General features: G+C 44.6%; 1 protein-coding gene across 8 annotated transcripts in view; it reads right to left on the bottom strand.

Annotated features, from left to right (window-relative positions):
* Positions 1 to 34: 34 nt before the first annotated feature.
* The window catches only part of ptprea (protein tyrosine phosphatase receptor type Ea), a 26951-nt gene continuing 1093 nt past the window's right edge, over positions 35 to 25892 (bottom strand). The window contains exons 1-21 of one of the 8 annotated variants that reach the window (XM_053413510.1): positions 25580 to 25666; positions 11668 to 11745; positions 11003 to 11099; positions 10427 to 10500; positions 9472 to 9516; positions 8572 to 8708; positions 7934 to 8024; positions 7274 to 7350; positions 7094 to 7130; positions 6898 to 6995; positions 6228 to 6347; positions 4936 to 5102; positions 4449 to 4584; positions 4151 to 4300; positions 3720 to 3813; positions 3534 to 3610; positions 3304 to 3438; positions 2922 to 3047; positions 2053 to 2204; positions 1816 to 1951; positions 35 to 1696 (exon numbers count right to left, since the gene is read on the bottom strand). In XM_053413510.1, coding sequence (XP_053269485.1) covers positions 1622 to 1696; positions 1816 to 1951; positions 2053 to 2204; positions 2922 to 3047; positions 3304 to 3438; positions 3534 to 3610; positions 3720 to 3813; positions 4151 to 4300; positions 4449 to 4584; positions 4936 to 5102; positions 6228 to 6347; positions 6898 to 6995; positions 7094 to 7130; positions 7274 to 7350; positions 7934 to 8024; positions 8572 to 8708; positions 9472 to 9516; positions 10427 to 10500; positions 11003 to 11099; positions 11668 to 11740 — 2097 coding nt within the window. In that variant the 5' untranslated portion in view covers positions 11741 to 11745; positions 25580 to 25666 and the 3' untranslated portion in view covers positions 35 to 1621. Of the gene's footprint in view, positions 1697 to 1815; positions 1952 to 2052; positions 2205 to 2921; positions 3048 to 3303; positions 3439 to 3533; positions 3611 to 3719; positions 3814 to 4150; positions 4301 to 4448; positions 4585 to 4935; positions 5103 to 6227; positions 6348 to 6897; positions 6996 to 7093; positions 7131 to 7273; positions 7351 to 7933; positions 8025 to 8571; positions 8709 to 9471; positions 9517 to 10426; positions 10501 to 10658; positions 10855 to 11002; positions 11100 to 11667; positions 11746 to 25579; positions 25667 to 25892 lie in introns of those variants that run through there. The other 7 variants (XM_053413512.1, XM_053413509.1, XM_053413511.1 and 4 more) reach the window with 7 other exon arrangements.

The following is a 25892-nucleotide window of genomic DNA, read 5'->3' as shown; positions in this document are numbered from 1 at the left end:
AAGACATCCGGAGAAAAATGGCAGCACAACAAAGCATTTTCAGATGAATTTAATATTGCAACTTGCATTTCAAAGACATTGAGAATCCAAAAAACAGGGATAGGACACCCACAGAGAGCGAGAGAGCAAAGGCAAAGAGCTGAGACAGAGTAGAAGCCGAGGGAAATCAGACTCGGGTCTTTCTTTACGTCTCTACTTTCTTCTCGTGCTTCTCCTCAGATCTCCCACAGACGGGACCAGCACAGAGAACGTGAGCGATGGCTCCACGTTTTCTCGCCACTCAGCCACTTGAACAATGTTAGCACTTTGTCATGTAGTATGTACACACAGAGTCAACAGAATCACGCAGCTCATTGAGGATTAAAGCAAAGCAGGGTCCGGTCATCGCAGATGTTTGGTTTCTTGTCGGAGTACCAGGTGGATGTGACTTACTGCAAAGACTAGACGCACAAGAGACGTTCAGATACCTGTTCAATCCAAAACCAGTAACATTGTGAGTCTGGTGTCGTTCTTTAAGGTCTCTGCCATTACAAGACTCTATCTACACGTTCCTGTGCGTTATCTTTACATCTGCCACAGGTCGTCGTTGGCTTGTATCGTCTAGCGGCCACACCTTTTCCTAAATCACCCGTCAGTGCTCAGCTTTCAATTCAGAGTAGTTCTACTCTTCCATGTCGTTAAAAAAGGTACACTGGTGATGGTGCTGTGAAAAATCTCTAATCTATCGTAGAAATAAAGCAATAAATATTGCATGTTCTTGGCAAAAAGGCTTTAGTCATGTGCTTTTTTGATGTGCAGTCACTTTAGCAAAATACTTTTTTTGTTGTCGTCTACAGACAAAAGGCAGCCTGTAGTAACATTACATCCACATTAAATGCAGTTGCACACCACATTCCCAGGTACAAAAACCAGTTTCATGACCCCGTGATGCGTCTTAGCTGTGAAACCTCTGCGCGAACGTATTTTGGAAATCGACCCCGGCACGGTCGCCTCAGCCCAAGTTGCATAACTTTGTTTTTTTCTGCATTATGGCTCAAGTGAATCATTCGTTTTCAGACGACAGTTCCACTAGAAAAGTATCACATTCGTGACGGGCATGGAGCTGGAGGACGATGAAAAACAGCTTCACCTCTAATCTCAAATAGTTGTCATCAATTAATCGATGCATTTCACACACACAAAAAAGGACAAACTCAAATTTGAACATTCCACCTTCTGTACTCCAAACAAGAAAGAGTGGAATGTCATTGTCAATACATAAATACATTTACAATAACTACAACTTTGAAGAATATGACATGGTCAGTCGAAAATAACACTTAGATAAACATTTTTAAGTACAATATTATACAACAAAAGTGAAATGAGAGACCATGTCTGACACACTTCATGACAAAATAATTATCATACAAGATGTGAAATATACATTATTTATCTTTTTTTTTCCCATGTACAATTTTTCATTCACTGACATACACTATATTACAGCGAGGATGGAGTTTGGAGTTAATTGTGGGACAAGTGCATAGCAAAATAGAAGATCATTTGACCGAGGTTAAAAGAAACACAAAACCGGCTTTAGAAAACAACATTTAAAAACGCGTGTTTAAGGCAAATCTCATCATTTAAAATTGGCATAGTCTGAGAAAATGTCGACAAAGTCTTGTACCACCCTGTAGCAGAAGTCATATTGTTCCTGTGGAGAAAAGAAAGAGACAGACGCACGTGGATTAGGCTGTCAATTTGGGTTTAGTGGATATAAAGCAATAAACTGGGGAAGATCCATTTCTTTGGATCTGTGGATAATTCACTCACCACAGTCTGGACCATGTGAGGCCTCTGCATGCGTAAACTCTTCACAGTTTGGAACACGTCCAGCAGACCCTCGGCCTTGACTCGCTCCAAGATATTGCTCAGTGCAATGAACGTACCTGTTCGCCCTGCACCAGCACTGCAGCACAAAAACACACACACACACACAGGTTGTTTCAAAACATCGCAGCTTTTAATTTGTCCAATGCAGAACTCAGGGGGATCTATCTGTCTGTTTACCTGCAGTGTACGACGATGGGATGGTTCCCAGACTGCTGCTGCTGCCTCTGCACCGACGCGATGATGTCGATCATGCCCTTCCCCTCGGCCGGGATGCCGATCTCCGGCCAGCCGTGGAAGTGGAAGTGCCTGATCACCCGCGTCTGCTTCTCCTGTGAGAGGAAATGCACCGGCGGACAAAAGATCATGATACCTCTCAAATCAGATTTATAAGCTGTGTAATGGCAGGTGCAGGGTCAGTGTGGGTTAAGTGTGCGGCGGATAAGTGGCGGGCTGATAAGTGCTGCTCCGGGAGGCCGGGATATACTGCCGGGCCTCTGAGAGGTGATGTGGGTCGAATTTAATGAAATATAGGACATGGGAGGCTCCCACTTGAAAATCATGAACACTTCCTGTCCACCATATTTTCCTGGAGCTTCAAAAAGAGTTCTATGCACTCACTTGTTTTTTTCCTGTGATGAGAAAGTTATGTTAGATGCTGTGCAAAAAGAGGGGGATTTTAATATGGTCAGAAGTGTATATAAATGTTCATGGGGATTAAAAAATGTATTTATTCGATTTGTGCAGGTCAAAGGTCAAGTCACCGTCTAAGTCTAAAACTGACAGAAGGTTTTTGTTTTGAAATCTTCTTTGTGGACAGAGAATCACAAGCATTTGATAAACAGCAAACCACTTGTATGTTGAACCCATGTTATATTGCCATTGATAAAATAATTATTGAGGTAATTATTGTTTTATCGCTCAGCCCCAGTTACACAGTCCACTGAATTATTTTATAACACTTTTTTTTTTAATCGACAGGCAAATGTTGTGTGGTTTTAATGAGTCATTGCAGCCGTTGTGTTATAGCACGAGGTTCATTTGCTTACCGGTACAAAGGTGAGTACCAAGTCTCGTAGACTGAAGGTGTCACACAGAGTGTCTCCCTTCAGCTCCACCGTGTAGTCCCCGTACGTCACCGAGTCCTCTGCGGGCCAGTACTGGCAACACTTGTCCTGAAAGACGATATTAAATAAACGGTTTGTTTACCGGCGGTGATGAGAGACGCATAAACTGCAGTTTGGAATATTTGACATGCTCATATATTAAAAAAGCAGTTAGGCTCAGAATGAGATACTGCACAAACAGGAACTGAGCTGTGTTGTGACAGAGACAGGGAATCAGCACAGGGATAGTTTATGTTACTGCTGCTGGCGTTACTGAAGAGATCAGTCACGTCCGGCAGCGGGGGTATCCGCTAGCACAGCTCACCTGCTCCCTCTCCTGGAGCTCAGTGAGCATGACAATGGAGTGACATTTCCACTCCCACACCATTCGCCAGAAATCCTCCACTGTGTGTGGGAGGGGGCCCTGTGTGGCGATGAAGTAGTCCTTCTGTCTGTAGCCCTGTGTGGGGAGAGAAACACACCTCTTCAGCTTCACAGAATCACATATGAACTATATCAGATGTGCTTGAAAGAAGAAAGTAAAAATCAGCTTACGTCGATGAAAGATGCGTTGACGTAATCGGTGAACTCCTGACCTCTTCTCATGGAGAGGATGACCCGGTTGAAGTCGTCTGAAATGGGAACAGAACGGTAAACTCTAAGCGAACAAAGCCCGAGTTATTAAATGCCTCAGAGTCAAGGAAGGGGAATAAACAGATTGTTCTTTTCCTTTTCTCTTACACGGAATAATTTGCAGAACTCTGTTCTTCTTCATGTTTGCAGGAAGGTTCCCCATTCTCATGTTCTCTTTCATTATTCGCATGTTGGTCAGTTTCTGGGCGGAGAAAAAGGTTAAAACGTTAAAAAAAGTGCTTACAAATTCAAATGGAAAAATGACAGAAAAATATATTTTAAAGTAGTTTGTAGTACAGATGAGGAATTGAAATTTGCTTAATATACAGTGTTTGGCCTAGGAAACCTGGAGAAGGCAGCAAAACTGACCTGTTGAACTATTATTTCTTCTTATTTCTCAAGTTCTACAGGACATGTTTTGTCTACTTATTAATGGGGTCTCAAATATTCGTTTTTAATCCAGTTTGATCTTAAACAAAACTAAATAATCATTCCTGAGCTTTCTTTTAAGGGCCAGAAGGTGAGATAACTGTTCTCACCTTGAACTCTTCCTCTAGGCCGACCCGGTCGCCGGTGACAAAGGTGTCGTGGAGTTTGTGCAGATGTCCTTCCAGAGACGACACGTCCAGCTCCGTGTCTCCGTAGAGGTAGTATTCGAGCAGGGCCTGGTAGATGAAGGAGTACTGCATCTGGTGGGAGAACACACACGATGGATTAATTAAAGATGAAAGAGGGGGTTGTAATCCACTTGTAAATGGATCATTATCAGCAGGTTTTCACAGTCAGTGTCGAGTGATAATGGGACGTGTCCAGAGTGATAGACAGGGAGGAACTCACATCAGTCTGGACCAGCTGCGAGCGCTGTTCCCGGATCTTGGTGACTAAACCGAACACATCGACTTTCTGCTCGGGGTGCATCATGTCGATCATGGCATCTATTACGATGAAGGTTCCTGTCCTCCCAACACCAGCACTGCAGAGACACAGAGCAAACCACAGACTGAATGAGCAACAGACTGAATTAACCACAGACTGAATTAACCACAGACTGAATGAGCCACAGTCGTCAGCTGACACCCGCTTGTTCATCAACAGGACGGAAAAATGGAGGCATCTGTGCTCCTAAACAATGTTTTGCTATCGTTTGCTTTTCCTGCAGAGGCACGAAGAGGATATTTTAATACATTTATCTCCATAGAAGCAATTTGGTTAATGAAAAGCACTGAAAGTAATGTTAATTTGGAAGGAATGAAAAGTCTGGATCCATGCAAACAACAACGAGAACAATAAACAATGATTCCCGTTTGTCTCCCCTCTCTTGTACCTGCAGTGAACCACGATCGGCCCGGCGAAGGGCGGATTCACGGCCTTGACCTTCTTCAGGAACTTGAGCATGCCGATGGGGGAGAAGGGAACCCCGAAGTCAGGCCAGCTGGTGAAGTGGAGCTGGGTCACCAGCCGCGGCGTCGTCTTAGCGGCATCGCCGGCTTGCTGCACAGACACACAAACACGAGCGGGCGTCAACACAATTAAAACCGCAGGAGTGTGTTTGAATTCACCCCGGGCAGTGTTTTTTTTAATAAATCTGTTTAATGAGCTTCCACCATCAAAGCAGCAGTAACAGCTTGGATGCATTTCCTGTGCCCCGAAGCACGATCTTTTTTCAGGAACTACTCTTCTAATAAAGTAGAAACTGTCTCGTAAGGTTACTGCGAAAAAGGAAGTTAACTGCAACACGGTTCAAATTAAACTGAAGACTTCTGTGGATGCAATTTAAAGGTCCAGTGTGTAAGATTTAGGGGAAAGGGATCTTTTGGCAGAAATCGAAAAAATTAAATAATCCTAGTGATGTTTTCACAAGTGTGTTTTATATATAAATTGTACGAATTGTCTTTCTTTAGCCTAGAATGGAACCTTTATGTTTAAATACCCTATATTTACATCGGGTGTGGGTCCTCTCTTAGCCGCCATGTCTTTTACAGTCCAAACTAGTCAAACTAAACACTTTTTGAGTTACAGGTTCTCTTTCATGTTTGGAAGAAGAAGGTGAAGTGAGGGGTATTCTGCTGCAACATGCAACTTCACCACTAGATGTCACTAAATTCCACACACTCACCCTTTTAGACCCCACAGACACCCTGTTCAAATGATCCACCCACTTCCAGATTTCCAGGCTCGGGTCATGGAGGTCGCCATGTTCCTCTCCCTAGCCACTTTTTCCAGCTCTGACTGGGGGATCCCGAGGTGATACCAGGCCTGATCCAGCAGGCTCTGGATCTGGATCTGCTGGTCTCTAACAACGCTCCTCGCGGTTGGACGTGCCCATTAAACTTCTAACAGGAGGCCACCAGGAGGCATCCTGACTAGCCTGAACCAACTAAACCGTCATTTCAACATGAAGGAGCAGCGGTTCTCCTCCAGATGTTTTAACTCCTCACCCTATCTCTGAGAACTCATTGCGGACGCTTGCTTATGGGATCTTGTTCTTTCCGTCACTACCCAGAGTTTGTGAATCATGACCACAAGTGGGGGTAGATACTTAAACTCCTTCACTCTGGGCAGCGACTCCCCCCTCACATATAACACAGCAAGCCATGTTTTCGATTGCCAACTTACATATTGTACACAGAACTTGCGTATGGTGTAATCCACCAGGACAGTGAAGTCTTCTACTGCCACCCTCACGTTCCCATAGGTCCAACAGCCCTGATCCGGCCAGTACTGGCAACACTTGTCCTGAGGAGAAATAACAACCATGAATCAAGGAATGGAACCCTTCATAAAATGAAGCTCCTTCTGGAACATATTCAAGGACTTTGCCATTCGGGAGACAAAGTAGTTCACATGCACGACACACATGCTTCAATTTCACAGCCAGTCAGTCCAGATTAATAAGTAAGACGGCTGAAACCGCTCAATATGAGACTGTGCTGGGCGATTATGAAACTGCCTTCGGGGACTTTATTACACATTATTGCTCCATTGATTTTAAACCCGTCCACACGCTGATTTAAATCTTCTCCAATTCTCTCCTCATTGATCGGTTTGAGCCTCTCTCGTTCTTTTTCTCTTTTCAGGTTCACCGTGCAGACTGTGCAACTACAGCAGGAGTAAACAGATGTCAAAGGAGAGATAACAGGTGTGAAATTGAGTTTAAGTGTGACCATAAGCAGTGAAATCTTCCCCCTTCACAGTTACGTCAGAGCAGGGACTTGGCTGGAGAAGAAACCCTGAAGCTTGTAGGAATTATTTTTCTCATGGACAGAAAAACAAGGACATCACTCACCTCTTTCCTTTCTTTCAGATTCGTCAGCATTACAACAGTCGCTACTTTCTTCTCCCATATCATCCTCCAGAAATCGGCCAGCGTCTCTTCTTTGGGACCTAAAAACATTCACATTTAGTCATTTATTTAAATGTGAAATTCAAAAAAATCAAGGTATGAACACCTTATGTCATTTTCGAATACATTATGGCTTTACCTTGTGCTGCTATGAATTTGTTCTTTTCCGTGTAACCCTGTCGGGAAAAGATGATTATTTTAAAGATGATTTATAAATCTGGGATGAACTCTTTCCCAGATCAAGAAATTGGCTTCAAATTTGAAATCTACATGAATGATTGGCCCTTAAATTGCTCATAAAAACAAGAGTATAACTCACATCGATGTAAGAGGCATTCACATAGTCTGAGCAGAGGTTTCCATCCAGCTGAGTCAGCACTACTCTGGAATGATCATCTGTGGAGGATGGAAAGGTTAAATAAGTCTGTCAATGCTACATGATTAAATAACTATACTATGCAGGTTATTGTTAAGGTTATATGTGAGTTCTGATATACCACATGACCCTTGGCTTCCTGAACCAAAGGAGCTGCTACTGTAACAAATACACCAAACTCTGTTTAGAATTATTGATATTTTTAACTGATTTAAAGTTTGGCATTACCCTTCTACAGGGCCTGATTCTGGCTATTTAAGAGAGCGAACGTTCAAGGTGAGAAGTGGGAATGAAAGTGGCACAATTCTCCAGAATCCAAATCAGAGCAGGATCAAAGTTGAAAATTTAAAGCAACAAGAAAGTTTCTTAACCTATTTTCCAAAGAAAGTAACTTTTCCTTTGAGGCTCACATAGGAATAGAATAGTTAAAAAATGTAAACAATGCGATGTAGTTTTTCATAGTGAATGTGTGTACGTGCTATTTGCGGTGATCTACTGTATCTTTACTCTAATAGACTCAGAGGCGCGAACACACAATCACACAGGAAACTGCAGTGTGAGCTAAACTAATTGTCGGTTCCTATAGAAGCAGAGAGAACTCACAGGGGAGGATGTTGGGGTATCGGTTCTTCTCCTTGTTGTCGTCCTTGTTGGCCTCCTCGTACGTGCCCTGGGCATTACCCCCGGGCAACGACTGCAAAACAAAATCAATCAGTTTTTTTGTTTTTACATACTGAAAAATACTCTCCACTTTCAGCAGCGCATTGTGTTCTGCAGGGGGAGGGGCTTTGCTCGGCCTCCATGTAGGCACTTCCTCTGCTACCTACAGTAAACAGTGCTCCATCAAAAGCAGAGACCTGCAACTTCCTCTGTCAGTGCTGACAAACAGTCTGTGAATAAAATCCCACTTAGGTGTGGTACATGAAACCTGAGTCACACACACACGTTCATTTGACTCAGATCCTCCATCACAAATAAGGCACGATGGTACGAGGGCAGCATGTGTCACTGTCCATGTGACACATATCTATAAGTAGGTTTCCTCCATTATATTTTATACGTATTAGTCATGGAGTTTTCTGTCTTCTTATGAACCCACAGCACATTGTGGGAAATCCCTTGAACTCCTTATTTTCTACAGATACCGAGTGCTTTGGATTTTTAATGGCATATTGTTGTGTGACTTAACATCTGTTCCCCTAACCTCCACCAGGAGGAGAGGAGGTGAGGGGGATGCTTACATTGAACTCCTCCCTGAAGAGCTTGCCGTCGTCCGCAGAGCGGAGCCGGTACTCGTCCTCGAGGTGGTCCACCAGGATGGGGAAGAAGGTCTTGGAGGTGGAGGGGGATCGAGGCAGAAGGACCACCGTCTGTTGCTCTGTTGGGTGGAGAACAACCAGTCTATCATCCCTGCTGCATTAATCACGTTGAATGTGGTGATGGTGAATTACTTGCTACGTTAGAAAATCAGCTCAGTATTGGCAACAATTGTGCTAATAAATGAAGTTAAGGTTACAGTGATGACAGGCATTGGGTTGAATTAGACCAGTGTCCCAACCTTTTTATCAGATATACCCACAGCCCTGTTAGATGAACTCAAATCCCCCCTCAGGTTACTGCCCATCATGCACAGTACTCTCCGTTCACATGTTAATAAGTTTGAATGCACCCTCATTTACAAGTGTTAAGGTAACTCGATATACGTGTGCTAATCAAATTGTCATTTCTACATTATTTCCCACGTGCCCTCTGGGAACGCACCATGACGTGCAAGGAGCTCTGGTTGGGAATCGGTCAGTTAGACAATCAGGGTATTGAACTACTCCGCAGGGATTCATACAAACAAAGATATTATTATCAAAACTGATTTCAAATCTTACGTCGGGTTGGTGTGAGTTTTCTAATACCGAAGTGATTCATTTAAAAAAAAAAAAAAAAAAAGAGTACAATGATAATCAATGGACATCAACAGGTGTTAGAGAACCCAAGGACCCCAGGGAAAAGCCAAGGAAACTTCTCTTACAACCCGGACAGAGCATTCTGTTAGCGTTCACAATTTGGAAAAAGTCGAGGTTGACAAACGGACTGAGAGAGGGTTAGTGACATGAGGGCTCCTGATACCGACACCCGGGATACCTGACCTGGGGGTACAATGGTGTATAACGACTCAGAACTGTATCCGAAGTCTAAAAAACAACACACACAGCAAACATACACGTGTACAAAGTCAGAGAACAGAACAATACCATCACTGAAAATAGCAGATTGATTCTCTTTGACACAATGCGACTTGACTTTATCAACTAGACATCGTCACATGAACCAAAAGCGGCTCTTCATTCTCAATAAAACCTTTTTAGGATATGTGCTTTTAGATTTTATGATTTTCTTTTGTAGATTTAATATAAAAAAACTTCCTGATTAAAAATGTTATTTTAATTCATTGCAATGTTGCCCAAGTCTAACAAACCAGTACAAATCAAATACAGAAATCCCTAAGACGAAAATGTGCCATATTTACAATCACAAAGGATCAGCAGTTTGTCCAATATCTTATTCATGTTGGCCTGTAACTTGTGACTGTGCTGTGCTTCTCCAGCTAAATCTCCTAGTCATATTTCCTCTCCCCAAGAGAACGACCTGCTCTGTACATTCCTCGGTATTGTCAGATAAGAAAATACTTCCTAAAGAACATTCGCAGGTCGTCGAGGCATGTTGCTTCCTGTAGAAGTCCAACAGCTGCGATCATGCTTCACACATATCACAGAAATAAGGCAGCTCAGAGCACTACACTGACGATTGCACCAGTTCACTCATTATGCGTGCAGTGTCAAAAAATGATTCAAAGATGTTGCGGTGATATCAGATATCTACAGGAAGTATGAGACGACCACAGAGCGATGGTGGGACAACCTGCAGCAGTAGTTTCAGATGAAACTCTGCAGCCTCCCCCTCGCCTCCTACTACTTTCTTTCTTTCTCTTTGCCGCGTGTTTCTGTCTTTCACGATGGCACCTTGCATCCGCCAACCTGTCGCTCTCACAATCTAGGGCCTGTCTCTCTGACTACAACACAGCTCCACTCACAACAAAGTTACCTTGTTCCTCCAGGATGCCATTTGGTATCTTCTTGTCAACTGTTGTGACAACTGGTTTCGTCTGGTTTTTTAACCTGCCAGGGGAAAAAATATAAAATGAAATTCATTCTAGAAAACAATGGCTCAAGAAAAATGCACGATCACATCAGAAGAAGTCCTGGAGAAATAACATTTTCTTATAATTGCAGCGGAGGATCGAGGGTACCAGAGAAGATAAATCTGTCCGTCCTACCATCTGAAGCTTGAGAATCTATTCTTTCTCATTAGCTGATGTCTTGGAACCACAGAGCTCGAGTCCGAATGTGGTTCTGAATTTGTTCTTCACCCTCTTCTGCTGCCAAGTCCACTGTCACAGCCTGTTCTCTTCTTACTGAGCATGACAGGGAGTGGACTAGCAGCACTTCCTGACGGGGGCTCCGCCTCAATGACTAAAGAGGAGGAAGTGTTTGTCACCCTGAGCTCTGCCTCCCCCCCCCCTCCCGAGTCTGGCTCACGCCCAGCCAGTCGGAGGGTGAGGCGGGTGAGTTCTTGCACGGGGGGGAGGTTTTTTTTTTTTTCACAACTAGTTTTCTTTACCTGAGGAAGTACCAGGCTAGCAGTGCGATGATGAGCAGCAGCAGGGACAGGACCAGCACGGTGGGGAGGATGGCGTTGCTGGGGGATGAAACGTCTTCTGAGGAAGAAGGAGAGGCAGAGGCGGGGGGGTCAGGGAGCAGCGTCAACACAGAAGCAGGAAGCGGGGTTGGCATATATTTGTGTGTGCAAACGCTTGGCTGTGTTCACGACTGTGTGTGTTGCACGGGGAGATAAAACTAAATTAATACTTAGTGCGGCGTCACACCTTCCATTTTCTCTTCTGGCCACGGGACAGATTTAATAAGTGACTCCAGCTGTATTTTGTCTACAGCGATAAGTATCAGCCCATTTCGTTCCTGTCTAACAGAAAACGAGAGGCTCTAAGTAAGGAGGCTCAGCCAAGAGTCACAGCCACGCAGGCAGCTATTAGCTGTGTTTATAAAGACACAGTAAGCCGCAGATGGCTGTCCGGGACAGCAGAGGTTCATTGTGATGCAGTAATAACAAGGCTTCACAAAAAAGGCTATTATCAAGCATGTGCAGCGGAGGATACATTATAATCATATCTTCAGGAAAAGTGATGACTGTGGTGGGTGGCAGGGAGAGATGTCGTTGTTCAGCGTTCCTCGGCCTCACATGTCGAGGTGCGTGGCTGACGTTCTTACCTTGTGTGTGGTTTCCATTGCCGGTGGAATTGGAAGTTGTTGTGGTCGCCACCAAGAACAGAAGTGGGACCATTGTGACTGCAGAAAAACAAAACGAAGACGGATATTCAATTTTGTGCCAGGCATGTCTGCAAAGTCCGGATTCATGAGAACACGGCCCTCGGGACAATCATCACCATTCAGGGGGACACAAAAGCTATTGACAGATCTGAGGCATATTACTTTATTCATGACAGTCACTTTCAGGAATGTGCTCATCGGTGCAAAGTTCACCGAGACACAATGGAACAACACACTCATATCCTGGTCATTCATTACTCCTGTCTTAAAACCCACGGTGTAATGCCCGGTATGTCCACTTGGAGGCGCAATACCCCAAGTCAATGAACATGTCACTTCCTCAGACTCATTGAGAAAAGACGGCTTAGACAACATCCAGGACAGGAAAGAAAAATGCTATTTTTTTTAAATTTCTGATTTAAATTTGTATGAAAATTCAAAAGATGTTTGATGCGTGTGACATACATGTCCTCACCCCAAACTCGCTTATAAACTCAAGCTTTAATCTGTCTTTTATCAGAGATGCCACCCGGAGCCGATAGCAGCTGTTTTCCTTTCGCTGTTCTGCCGCAAGTAAATGTGTGATTTCCAGGATATAGCATGTGCTGGGTGTTGATGTGCTACATGACAAGAAATCACAACACACGTGATCACACATGCAACGCGCATGCCGAGGAAAGGCCTGGAAATCAGCTGACAAATGAGTGCTGCTTAAGCCGCGCTCAACTGGACGCATCAGATCATGTAGAGGGAAATCTAGAGTCGGGAAGCAAGAGGCTTAACGCACCCTCTTACTCCGCCCTTCGATAACATCAGCCCATTAAACATGCATATGAAGACTTGCAGCAGGTACACACCCACAAGCAGGTGCACGCCAACACCCACGCCACCGGGATCTCCGTCCAGAGCCCCTTTACACCCACACACACGCACACACACACTAGGAGTCTTAGCTGAATGAATCCATAATAAATCATCCCCTCATTTTCTTCTTGTAGAAGAGTAAAGATGTGGGAGGATAAAGGAGCATCTTCTATTGATTCTCGTGTGTGAGCATTCAAAATGGCACTCCAATTGAAGCATCTCTATTTTCCTTTTCAAGCTCCTGGTTAGGTATGAAAACCCATAAGCCTCAAGATGCAGTTATGAAAGGTGTTTCTTTTATTCACTGTGAAAGTTGGAATCCAATGCAGAGTGCACATACAAGAAGCAGGGCTGTGTGCTTTGTCTCACCAAGGCTGCAGGTGTGTGTGTGTGCATGTAGGTGTGTGTGTGTGTGTGTATGTTGCTTTGCAGCTGCAGTGAGAAGGAAAGCCCAGGCCAAGCCAAGTGAATGAAGACACTGTGTTGAAGCCTCCACGCTGTGCCGCAGTGTCCTGTAATGTGTCCAGCCAGGACACCGGAGGAATGTGTAGGCAGCTGAGCAGAGAGAGAGGGATAGAGAGAGGAAGAGAGAGAGAGAGAGACACCGACTGCAGAGGGCGAGCAGAAGGTCCAGGTCAATAATATTTCCTGGAGCGATTAATAAACCCTGACGTGTCAAGCCTCCGCTCCGTGGGGAAGACTGATGAGAGAATTCTAATGAGAGGAGAGGAGAGGAGAGGAGAACCCCCCCCCCCCTCTCTCCTTTCTCCGACTGTCCTCCCTCTTTATCCCCCCCTCTTTAAGGCTCTCGCTGCAAATGTCACAAGCCTGAGTGAGGGGGAGGATATCGAGCCGGGTTGGTACAGTGTGTGTGAATCCTTAGAGTCAGACTCGAGGCCTGAGGATTTCTTTTTCTGATGTGGAAATACACTCATGAAAGACCCGTTTGGGACTTTCCCCTGCAAAGGCTGCATTGAATTCCATACACGCTTTCTTTTGGAGTGAGTGTGTGTGTGTGTGTTGCAGCACAGACACCCAGCGGAGCGCTCGCAGCCAGCCCCACAGCTCTGTCTTCTGCTTAAGCATCCCTTGATTTCCTCTCCATCACAACTGAAGATGTCCCCCTCGTCACAGTTTGACCCCTGACCTCCGCTCAACTGCTCCTGGTGGACCGCAGCCCGTTCATCCCCCTCCTCTCCAGCCTGACCTCCTCAGCATCTCGTCAGTGGAGATCACCGACTTCCTCCCTTCTCTCTTGGCGGGGAAATGTCCCCTGCATAACTATAAATAACGCTGCTTCCTACTCCTCCGGGTATCTAATCGGTTTTCCCCCCCACAATTCTCCGAACTCAGCAAAAAACCGTCCTGGACCACACGTCTCAAATTAGACTTTTAGTGTTAGACATCATTTAGCCAGTGTCAGACTCTGGGCAAACGGCTCTCATCACATTGTTCACGCCCTCATCTGTGTATTGTATTCTTCATTTAGCACTCCAGAGCTAGTCACCGACCGTCAGACATAATGAAAATAGGTCACAGGAGATGTCAGCTCGCGGGAAGTTCCAAGGCGTCCTTATTTTTCCGATAGGAGACATTTGGAAGCAGCCCTGGGAAAAGTTATTGTCCTGGCCAGCCGGTTATTTGTGGTATGTGTGTCCCGAGATACACAGGCAGAGACGCAGAGCTGTCTAATGGTCCTGGACTGCAGAAGGAAACTGAAGGTAGGAAAAGAGAATCATGCTTCACTTGAGACTGAGTGCAAAAAACTAGACGCACACTATATGAGGATGTAACACAACCCTTTACAAATCAGTCTTAATACAACACTCATCCCATTAACTCTATATTGGCTGGGATGCAATCTTTTCTCAATGTGATTTCAAAAATCTCTTTTATACAAAGATCCCACAAAATTGCCTGAAGTAACAGCTAACTTGAGAGACTCAATTGCTTAGATTTTACATCTCTTCAGAGGAAACTATAACACTGAGCAATACACATTTTTTAAAACTACATTAGATAACTGATAGTGGAGGGATGACCTCGGTGGAATGGGGCATGAAGGATCCAATCTAGACGTGAGCCTTCAAAGTAAAGCCCCAACCCTTATACCACCAGGACGCCCCACCAAAAACTAACTCAATGTTTATATGAGCACGTGATTATTGTTTTAAAATAGATTTGAAAAAATCTGACCCCCTCACAGATTGAACATGAAAACATAATCTGGGAATTTTTGGGGGGAATTTTAGTGGTTTACATGGTATTAAATGATCCTAATCTGATGATGGTGAATGAATGATGTACTTGTTTATTTTGCATATAGAGCGAGGAAGTCAGATCCAGTCAGTGGTCACAGGAGAAACCTTCAGGATGCATTGGTCTGAACAGGGACCACGTTCATAAATGGAAAACTTGTTTCATTAAAGTGTTCTTTCATCAAGTAACATTTACAGTTTTCAATTTGTTGATGCATTAAGAGCCAGACAGGCAGCAGCCTTGAACCAGCACAAGGAGAACAACAACCACATCAACCTCGTGTGGGATTTGAACGAGCATCTCATATGACACTGCGGCAAACAGCAGTGAGACCTGAAGACACAGAATAACACAAGAGGCTGAGAGCAGGAAAACCTCAGAACATTTCTCCAAAAATGTTTAGAATTCAGCGCATAGAAACACAAACACAGATCACAACCACACAACCTTATTTTTAACCTGCACACAGCGCTGGTTGTGTGTGTGCTGTACAACACTTAAACACTGTTATGTGTGATGTGAGACCTCCGGCGCCTGGTATGCACTGTGTGACTCACGGCTCTGTCTCCAGCGATTACAACCTGCCACCTCTGAGTACCTGAATACCTCATGCACATAAACACATGTTTACGTATGTGTGCAGATATGGTCACGTCACATGACACGGAGAACACAAGGCCTCCCTTTGCTTCTTTCTTTAAGCACAAACATAATAAAAAAAGCTGTGTGGGAATTCTGTAGTTTATATTCTCCAGAGCAGGAAGCTGATAAATAGTTTTCCATGACTGTGTTCTGTTTTTGGAGCATGAGCTATCCCTCTCTGTGGACTTGTGTTGTCCTTGTGGTTTTGCTTCACCGCTCTGTCATTCTTTCACTCTGGGTGTTAAAAAAAAACAACCACTGACATAATGATACCCCTGCATTGTCTCACTAATTACCCAGAGACACCTCCCTGTCAGTCAGGACCAACCTTCCGCACGGTGAGACAGAGGCGTTGGTTTGTCCCTGCCTCCCGACAGGAAACGCAGTGTCCCCCCCGGTAGCATCGCGCCTTCCCATTGACAGAGCGCTGTCAGTTCCACTGCGCGCGGCCCCTCTCTGGGCACAGAGTCGCTCTGTCTCTTCAAATACATCAGCTGGAGAATTTGGAAAATGGGATTGTGGGTGTAGGGGGCGATGTGACAGGGTGAGCGGGAGGGAGGTACATTGTGTCCTCTGCACAGGAAGCTGCGGGACTGTTTACCCTTTAGGCCACATGTTGTTTTTTTATAATATATAACTGAAACCTGCTAGACAGCTTATTTTTAGGAGAGACGACCAGTGATCTGAAACCTTCTCTTCATTTTCTCATTGCGGTAGTCAACCACTTCCAGCATTTATAAGAAACGCATCTGCTCTTAGTTCACCTGGCTTCTGTTCGCCACTGGTCGTGTATTATGAAAATGTCAGGCTCTCTCAACTTAAAGCCTCTAGTACTGGAGATTTTATATCTTTTCTGTGGTTGGTTAAACCTAACAGTGTTCAACTAAAGTAAAAAACTTCAATAAATTACCTTCGTAAGTTGTGTTTTTTTACAGGAATTGTAGCAGCCGTCATTTTTTGTGAAATATCCTGTTTTACAGACAGCTCAACCTCCACATGGACACTGGGTCACTCTTCTTTTTCTGTGTTATTAAAACCCTTCTAAAGGAGAAGGATTGCTACGTTAAGTTTGTTATCAGTCAGTTTTGACCTGATCGCTGTGGGAGGTTGATTAAGTTCACGCTCTCTATCTGAGGAGGTCGTCCTCGTTTCACCGCGGCTCTGTCGCTGCTCTCTGCCTTCTGGGAGCTGCAGTGTGTCAACCTGGGCCGGGTTAGCTATTTAAAGGACAGGGCGCTACACTCACAGCCGTGACTGAGGAGATGAAGCTGGGTGTCCATCTGCTCAGACAGATGTGCGACTGTTTCCCCTGCCATATAACCTAGTTGGCCGAGGTGCAAGGTTTTGCTCTTTCTAAACAAAAAACCATTCCTACAGATATCATCTCCAATCTGACTGTATCACTGTGTGGCCCGAGCGAACATTTCTATTATTTAAAATAAAACCACAGAGACCAGTTTCCTAATGGAGACACATTATTCATTAGATCTGATGGAAACCAGTTTAAAGGAAATACACAGTGAATAATACATTTTTCTTTCAATGTGTGTACCACTGTTTCTCTCAATGTGTTACCATGGTAACCCGGCCACCAACATGGCACCTGTGGGATGTTGAACAAGACGAAAAAAAAAAGAAAACCCATGATACAGACTCACTCAAAACCTGATAAGACTCCAACTTTTGTCTGAGTTAACAACTCCTGAAAAACGGTGATATGGTTAAATGAACCTGGGTCCAGTAAAAACACACAAAACCTCTCAGAGCCGATTAAGCAAGTAAAAATGTGATAATATCATAAATGAGAGAATACTGTGCATAGGTTTGACAACTGGATTGAGATATATTTTAATTTAAATTACCCCTGTGTGGGAGGTATTTTTGCACCCATCCATTTGTTTGTCAGCAAGATTACACAATAAAACACTGATCGGATTTTCATGAAATTTTTTGGAAGAATGGGACAAAGAAGAACTCATAACATTTCAGGGCAGATCCTGATGAAGTGGCGGATCCGGTTCCTTTAACACCACGAGATAGATACATATTTTGACGAATTAATTCATCTTGATGAAATAAAAAGTACCAAAAAACTTAGCTGGCATAAAGTTTTGAGACGAAGCCTTAAGTTCAGATCCAACAATGCACAAAACTTCGAATAAATCACGGAGATGGTACGAACCATGTAGCCCCAGCAGATGAATGACTTGGGTCAACCAACTTTTGTTGAGTTACGTGTTAAGTTTATTACCAAGTAAGATCAGATAAAAACAGTTTATTCTATCATCTCAGGTAACTTCAGCAGAGAATGAGACCTAGAAACCAACTTTTACCGGCAACTGAAACTCTTCCAAGCAGATTAGAGAGCAGTTCAGGCCACGACCAAGCCCCAGACTCTGTTTCCTGTCTCCAACCCGCACATATCCACACGCTATTGCAGATCCAACGCAAATTAATAAAGCCTGCTGGAGCTATACACATTATTGTTATCAGGAGTAGTTGTAGAAGTGTGTCAAGCTGCAGTGTTTCCCACTATCTCCATCTATAGCCTCATTCTACAGTAACACATCTACCTCTGCCGCAGAGTTTCTACTTTCGACACTCCGGGTTCGTCCCCTCCCGCGCTCCGAGCATTGTCATTAATCAATTCCCTGCCTCTGTCCCAGGGCGCCCAGACGATGTGGCACTGGTAATGACCTTGGAGGCCCGCTGGCTCCGCTCTGCAGCGTCAGCCCTCCACCTCTATGGGAACGAGTGGAGCATCTCCCGCACAGATCTTGGCTGAAAGTGCGAGAGAGATGCATATGTGCTTATGGATTGCCTCTGATTAGTTTTGCATGCAGAGAAGAAACATTTACGGAATAACAGAACAAAGAAAAGTATGAAAAAAAACTGGGAGCTGGCAGGTTTAGGCCATAACATCCTGTTGACTGAGATATGACGGCAGCCGTGTCTGACCCTGAAAACTCTGCCATTAGCCGGAGTCCTCATTGGAAATTACTAGGGATGTCCCGATACAACTTTTTCACTTCCGATACGATACCGATATTGTAGCCTTGAGTATTGGCCGATACCGATATCAATACGATACGATATAGGCACAAATCATACATATATTTATTCCTTATTTTGTTGTGTGGAATGTTAGAAAAGGCTTGATAAAGTGATGTTACTGTTACTGATGTTGTAGTGATATAACAGAAAACAATAGTCAGCAACAGTAGGTATAGGAAAAACTGACCCATGTATTATTAACCAATTGGTTACATAAATTTTAACCTTCAACATAAGAGTATTACCTCAACAAATCCAATGAAAACAAAATGTTATATTTAAAGTGCAAAATAACCACTGGTTACCAACATCATTATACAATTGAATAGAATAAATTAAATTTTAAAGTGCAAACAATTCAAGTTCACTTCAGTTATTTTTCTACTGTCAGCATATGTTGGAAACAACTGTGGGCAGGGACAAAAACAACAAAAACTATAGGAATAATGTAGCGAGGTTCGAGGTGCTCCATTAAGCTTTTAAACCCGACATTACTCACCACCGACAGGGGCTGGTCATCAAGCACAATAAACTGGGCTATCTTTTCTGTTATGGCCATTGCCTTTTTGCTGTCCCGTGGTAGTTTGTCATAGCCTGGATGCCAGACGAATTTAGCCCCGCCCACAACAGATTTGGTCGGGCAGTTCGGTCTGGGGTCGCTCCATTGGGAAAAAATTATGGCCGGACTGGGCCAATCAGATTGTCAGGGCGGGCTTTATACGATGATTGACAGATGATCAACGGTGACGTAATCAACCACGTCACCAAAGTGCCCTCGGGTTGAATTCGTTTTCAACAAACATGCCTGCCGCTGGCGAGCTGAGATATGTAGATGCTGCCATTGAGTCTGTTTTAGAAGACATCGACAGCGCATTCATTTTGAAAGAGGAACACAGAACGTGGAGGCGACGCCAGAGCACCGCGCTAATCCCTATCGCCCCGGCGCTTGGCTGTTCACAACGGACACTGAAGCGACGCTGAACCGCCGGGCAGCGCTAATAATATCACCCGTTGATCCAGTAGATCGCTGCACGGCTTTGTGCCGGTCACACCGGAGGCTGAAGCACCGCGCTGCGCCAAGGCTGCCTCGCGGTGCTTCAGCCTCCGGTGTGACCGGCACAAAGTTTTAACATGGGAGTGGATGGGAGCCAGCTGTTATTTAAGGCTTGGCGCTGCGCTGAAGCGTCCGGTGTGAACCCGGGTTAAGGCCAATGTATGCTTCTGCGTTTTGACGGACACGGACAGATAGGACCGCCCTCTCCAACGTGGAACGCCCTCTGCGTGCCTCTCCGAGGCTCCTCGGAGAGCTTTTCGTGCCGCGCTCATTTTTCTAACTATACGTCGAAATGACGGACAGCCCACGGATAGCACTTGGCTGTGATTGGTCCGCTAACGCCAGCATTTCGGAATGGAAACTTCCTGTTCCATTCCCTACATCACAATAAACCAAAATCACAACTACGACTCTATGATTAAAGTGTGTTAAGCCAGCGGCGTTGTCCGGCTGACGGTGGCTGGTTAGAGCACTTACAGCATGTGTGTACGGTCACATACGGTTATAACGAACTTTGATAACGGGGGTAGCGGGCTAGCCACCATGCTAACTGCGGTGGGAACAGCGCAAAAACCCGCTGACTTTAATCCCACGGCTGTCATGACACTGTTTCTCAAACACCGTCAGGTTAGAAGCAAACACTTGGTAGTAGTTAGTATCGGGTGTCCGTGCTGACTGTGTGTGGAAGCTGGGGGGAGCTAGCTGCCTCCGTGTAGCTTCAAGCTGTTGCAGCTGTTGAATTAGCAACGCAGTTTGGAAACAAGACCGGGGAACCGCTGCGCTAAGACACGATAACATAAGCATTTTGACCCGCTGGGTGTCACTTTATTCAGCAAAAACTGTCGCGTCATCAACATCCTTTTTCTGTTAGTTGCCATCGTTCACTGTGTGTGAGGAGCCGGGAGGACGTAAATAAACCAGTGTGGACTTCTTCTATATACCTCATGAGGTAGGCTTCTCTAAGCTCGACTTCCGTTTCGCCATCTACTGTTCTGGCGGTGAATTGTTTTCACAACAAAAAGGCTCGTAGAACTATAAATCAAAAAGGGTCCGTCCGATCCGTCCGTCCGTCATTCCGAAACGGACTCGGAGAAGCATACTGAGGCCTTTAGTAAATAACTCACAATGCGTTGCTTAGCATACGTCACATACTACGTTGCTCTGATTGGTTGTAGGTCTATCCAATTGAGCGAAATACTTCCACACAGCCGACATCACTACACCTTGCTGCAGGCACACACGTTGTCGTTGTTGTGATCACGTGGGCTGTGCATGCTGGATCAGAGACGCTCTTCTTCCGCGGCCGGCACCAACGTTAATTAAGGGGCATTACCACCTACTGTGTTTGAGTGTGATCAAACCAGAGTCACCTATTATAGAAGTCCTGTAGCGGTAAATGGACAGCTTATATCGGAGCGCTTATATCGGAGTTTTTAGATTCAGTCCGATACAATCCGATATTCACTTTTTTGGCTGATATCGGACTGATTTCCGATATCAATATCGGATCGGGACATCCCTAGAAATTACAGCTTTGAGCTGGTGCATATTAGTTAAAAAAACATAACATGCTACTAGATGAGAAGCGATTAATTATAATCCTCTTAACAACCATCGGGCCACAACTGTAACATTTGAGAGCAGCTCTCATTTGGCATGTGACTTGTTGTCTACAGCGTTCATGGCATTTATAAGCGACCATCGCATTCCAGTAAGGCATGGAAACCAGTAGGGTCAAATAGTGGCAACGGTCTGGTCTGCACGAGCCAACACCACATCTGATCTTACACATGGTCGGCTTGTTCGAGGGCCATTGGGTCTGTGTTTGCATGGTTGTGTATGTGTAAGACAGTTGCTCTTTTAATCATCTCTGGCACTTGCACAAACACACAACATGCACATGTCTCTACACCAGATCTGCTAGCAGTTGTCATGAAAAGCAACAATCGCCTGGCTGCTCTGCATGAAATACACACATGGACAAATGCGACAGCGGGGATACATGGGAAATACATGAACCAGGGCCTGTTTGAGGGCCACCACAGCAGAAATCATTCCCCCAGTAGTCCATCATCTGCAACACGTGTGTGTGTGTGTGACACAATCTCCACAGTCAGGGTCTCATCATGTCCTCTCAGCCCCTTACACCTCCCATCCCGATAGCGTTGAACACAGAGGCATCCATCTTCTCCCCCCCCCCCCCCCCCCCCCCAGATACCTCTGGGATTTACCACCGTCCCCTCTTTCAATTATTCAGAGGTAAAGCAATTACGGCCAGGAATCCGAGCCATCGACGGCCATCGTAATGAGCGGCAGCTGGGCTGAAAAAGACGAAACCAGTGTTGTGACACTTCCCATTATCACCCAGCGCCCTGTGATTACTGGCAACCGGCGACGAGCAGGTACTGGTGTGTGTGTAGGTGTGTGTGTGACGTGTAGAGAGAACGAGAGATAAGAAGAAGAAAGGATGTGAATAAAACTGACATATGGGAAATTTATTGCTGGGTTTTACTATAGCGATTAAAAAGGAAGACAAAATATAGTGATAGACTAAATAGACTTGATAGTTCTTAGTGACGTCAATGAGCTGCGTGCCTGTCGGATCCATTTAGGATCGTGTTTTTGTCCATTATGACAATTGTTGAGATTTGGAAAAGAGGTTTACCAGCAGTTTCTCCAATTTTAGGTAATTTTTATCCCAAATTGTTCCAGTACATGGATTTTAAGTAACTATTTGATGCAATAAAAAGGGGATACACATTATGATGAGCAGGACCTTGCAAACGCAGCTCTATTGATCAATAGACACTGTGCAGACTCGTATCCGGAAGCAAATGGATACACTAATACTACTCTCACTCCGATCATTAAATCGTTATCATCAGCCAAAGACGTAATGGACAAAAATATACAGAAATCCAGGAAACCAAATTTCCCTGAAAATGTGTCAGCTTTTTAAAATCAAGATGCTTTATAATTTGACAAAAATTGACACTAATAGAGGGAATTTATAATGTGTGGTTACTTCTCAGTGCATTTACTGACAGGAAACCATGCAGAAACAGGCTATTAGCCATTTAGTAACCACAATGTTTCTGAACGTAAGCCGCTAGAATTACATAATCTCAGTTTACACATCAGGAAAAACAGGAAACAATAAATAAAACGATGACTGGTTGTCACATTAGGGGTAAATCACTACTTAAACTGATTACATTAGGTTTCTTTTGAAGTTTTATGGTCACTCAAAAGGATTAGACAGATTAAAATGCAGTTCCATGCAGAATCATAACAGCTGAGTCAGATGCCGTCTGGAGGCTTGATCTGAGAGTATTACAACCAACCAGACTGTCTCCCCTGAGAATGAATGGCTCATTTATCTGTCATGTTATTCAGGCGGAGGAATAACAGGCCATTGAGGAATCCTGCGGGACAAAGAAACGCACTTCACTTAAATGAAATCACTCAAAATAAATCGCCGTGTCTTTGCCTGTAATGATGACAATCCACAAAGTTCCTCCGCTGGCATTAGATTTATTTAACTTCAGCGCGACACGAGAACAGCAGCTGAATAGACTCACCCACAGAAAGGCACAGGGAAACAGGGGGATCTTGTTTAAACCCATTTTGTTTTCAGACATAGACAACTACACTCTGCACAGGACAGACAAGATCTATACCCCAAAAATATCCTTTCATTCCATGAGAGGAGGGCGGAGGGGGCCAGCGGTGGAGAAACGAGTGATAAGCACCGCTGCGGGAGAACAAAAAGCCACTTCACTCTGAGGGAGGAAAAAAAAGAGAGGGAAGAGGAGATGTGGGACCACGAGGGATGAGTGAGCAGGCCCACGCTGCTCTGCAGAGATACAGCGGGCCCGTCTGTCTGCCCGGTGCTGACGCAGACTATAAAAACCCACCTGTGACTCTTTAAAAGAAAAAAGGGAATACGAGGACTCCGTCTCCTGGTTCTTGAAATGTCCAGACATATAGAGCTATAGTTGCCAAAGCAAAAAAGAACCCAGGCGCTATCACACTTCATTTTCCAGAATTACAGCGCCTTTATGCTTCCTTATCACACCGCCAGAAACAACAAGTCTGACAAGCGAGTAGAAAATCAAAAACAACAGCTTTTTTCAAACTGGAAGCGAAATCAGGAACTGTGTTGCCCCAAACACATTTTTTACAATCCTTTCTCAGGCCCTGCAGAGCACATTACGAGCAGTACTCTGTTGATCAAGCTCGTGTGACGTTGCTGTTGCTCTTTGCATGAATTCTAAAGGAATATGAGTCATGCAGCGAGGTCCTGGGCACCATGGTGAGCCCCATTGTGCTTCCTCATAAGCAGGCTTATTGCAAGAATGAGAAAGCACACACATACGCAGACCATACGGAGAGCGAGTTACGAAAGTCTCGGGGAACTCGCTGCCCTCTTGGAAAAAGGAAGTACAACATCCAGTCTTCACACACACACACACTCACACACATACATACACACAAACACTGCAGTCAAAAAAGGCCTCCATGCTGGGGGAGACCCGTCCCATCGCTAATAGCTCCTGACAGAGGCAGAGGCATGAAAGGGCATGAGAAATCCTGGACATACACACCAGCCAGGAGGAGGAGAAGGTGATGACATATTGGGGGTCACAACATTTCAGCAGAAGTGAATCAGATCTACGAGCCAGAGGTAACTCGAGGGGCAAGATATCAGCTCTGCTAACGATTTTATCTATAACCGCCTTCAGACATAAACTCTGTCTGAAAAAGAAAATAGAAATATAAGATTAAGACATTTTCTAGAGTTTCATATATGAAGACCGCAGCGGGAGATTGTGCGGATTAGACGTGTTTCGAGACAACAGGAAACTTTCAGGCGGGCAGTGGCTTGTGGGTAGAGCATGCAGGAGGCAGGAGGAAATCATGTGTTTTTGTTTACAGCAGGTCAACAAACATGGCGGCCTCCATAGAGAGGACCCGCTCCCGATGTAAATACAAAGGTGGCCATTCTAGGGTAAAGAAAAACAATTTAGATGAAACACACCAGTGAGAACATCGCTAGGATTATTTTATATTCAGTTTCTGCCAATAGATCCCTTTCACCTTAATCTTACTCACTGGACCTTTAAAGGAAAATGTCCAGACTTGAGTGCATGTGTGCAAGCAGCTTATGAGCTGAAACAGAAAACTTAACAGTGGAGCTAATTTCCTAATATTTGCCTGTTTCACAACAAGGACATGGTGGATTGGGGTCACTGGATCGGGCTTTCCAGTGTTTCTAAGTCACACCTTACATAAACAGATTTTTCCTGCCAGCACATCTATGCAAGTGAAAACAAGACCTTGTGTGCAAATAACTTAAGACCCAGGTGGGGTTTTCATTGGTAAATAGAAATCTGACGGTTGAGGAGCTACGAGGGACTGCAGCAATATGTAAAGTATAAATACAATGAAGGTGAAAAAGACGTTTTCTGAAAAGTCAAGAGGGCAAAACAACTTCCAAGGAAGAAAAATAAATGTCCTCGCTGTTGTGAAAATACTTGAAAAGTTCATTTAAAACATGAAAGTGTCCTCGACCCTTGTCCTCTCACTAGAGCTGTGTGAAAACGTTACGTTCTACAGAGCTGACTTTTGCTATCTGGGTCACACTCCTAATAAAAGCTACTGTACTTGCGCATAGTTCCTTGGGTGTGTGTAAGGCTTTGCGACTGCATGCCTCTGTGTAGGTATGTGTGTGTGTGTGTTTCTGCAGTGTAAGCACATGCTGTCCTCCATCTGCTCTTAGATAGAGACCGTTTCCTTTCCTGTGCGGCCAGCCAACCAGCCTTCCTGTGCCGCTCGGCTCCGGAGGGGAAATGGGAGCAAGACTCGCAACACACTCCTGACAAAACCCTGGATAAGATACACTCCACACGCAGACTCGAACGCGGCAAAGACAGGCAGCGATTTCGGTCGCACAAATTTTTAAACACAAACACTCACGCTAGCGGCTCCTCCGTCTAACTGTACGCTGCCTTTGTCCTCGCTTTATCGTGATCGCACACCTCCGCAAGTCATTAAACCGCTCGGTGGGGACTCAAATATTTGAATTGCACAACAATGAAGGTGGTTGTTAAATGGAGGAAGTGAAAAACAGGGTGTTGAGGGGCGTTTTGCAGCTGTTAAACCACTAAATATGAATTGAAATTGCTAATAGCCACTGAGCATTGGCTTGTAATAACAAGAATTATGCTCACTCATTGATTGTTTTAGTTTGGATTTACTTCCACTTGCCTGCTTTTGTTAATAAACTGCT

Source organism: Pleuronectes platessa, chromosome 21 (assembly GCF_947347685.1).
Source record: "Pleuronectes platessa chromosome 21, fPlePla1.1, whole genome shotgun sequence".
Taxonomy (NCBI): domain Eukaryota; kingdom Metazoa; phylum Chordata; class Actinopteri; order Pleuronectiformes; family Pleuronectidae; genus Pleuronectes; species Pleuronectes platessa.
Note: the sequence above shows the minus strand (reverse complement) of the source record. Positions and strands in the feature narration are given on the sequence as shown.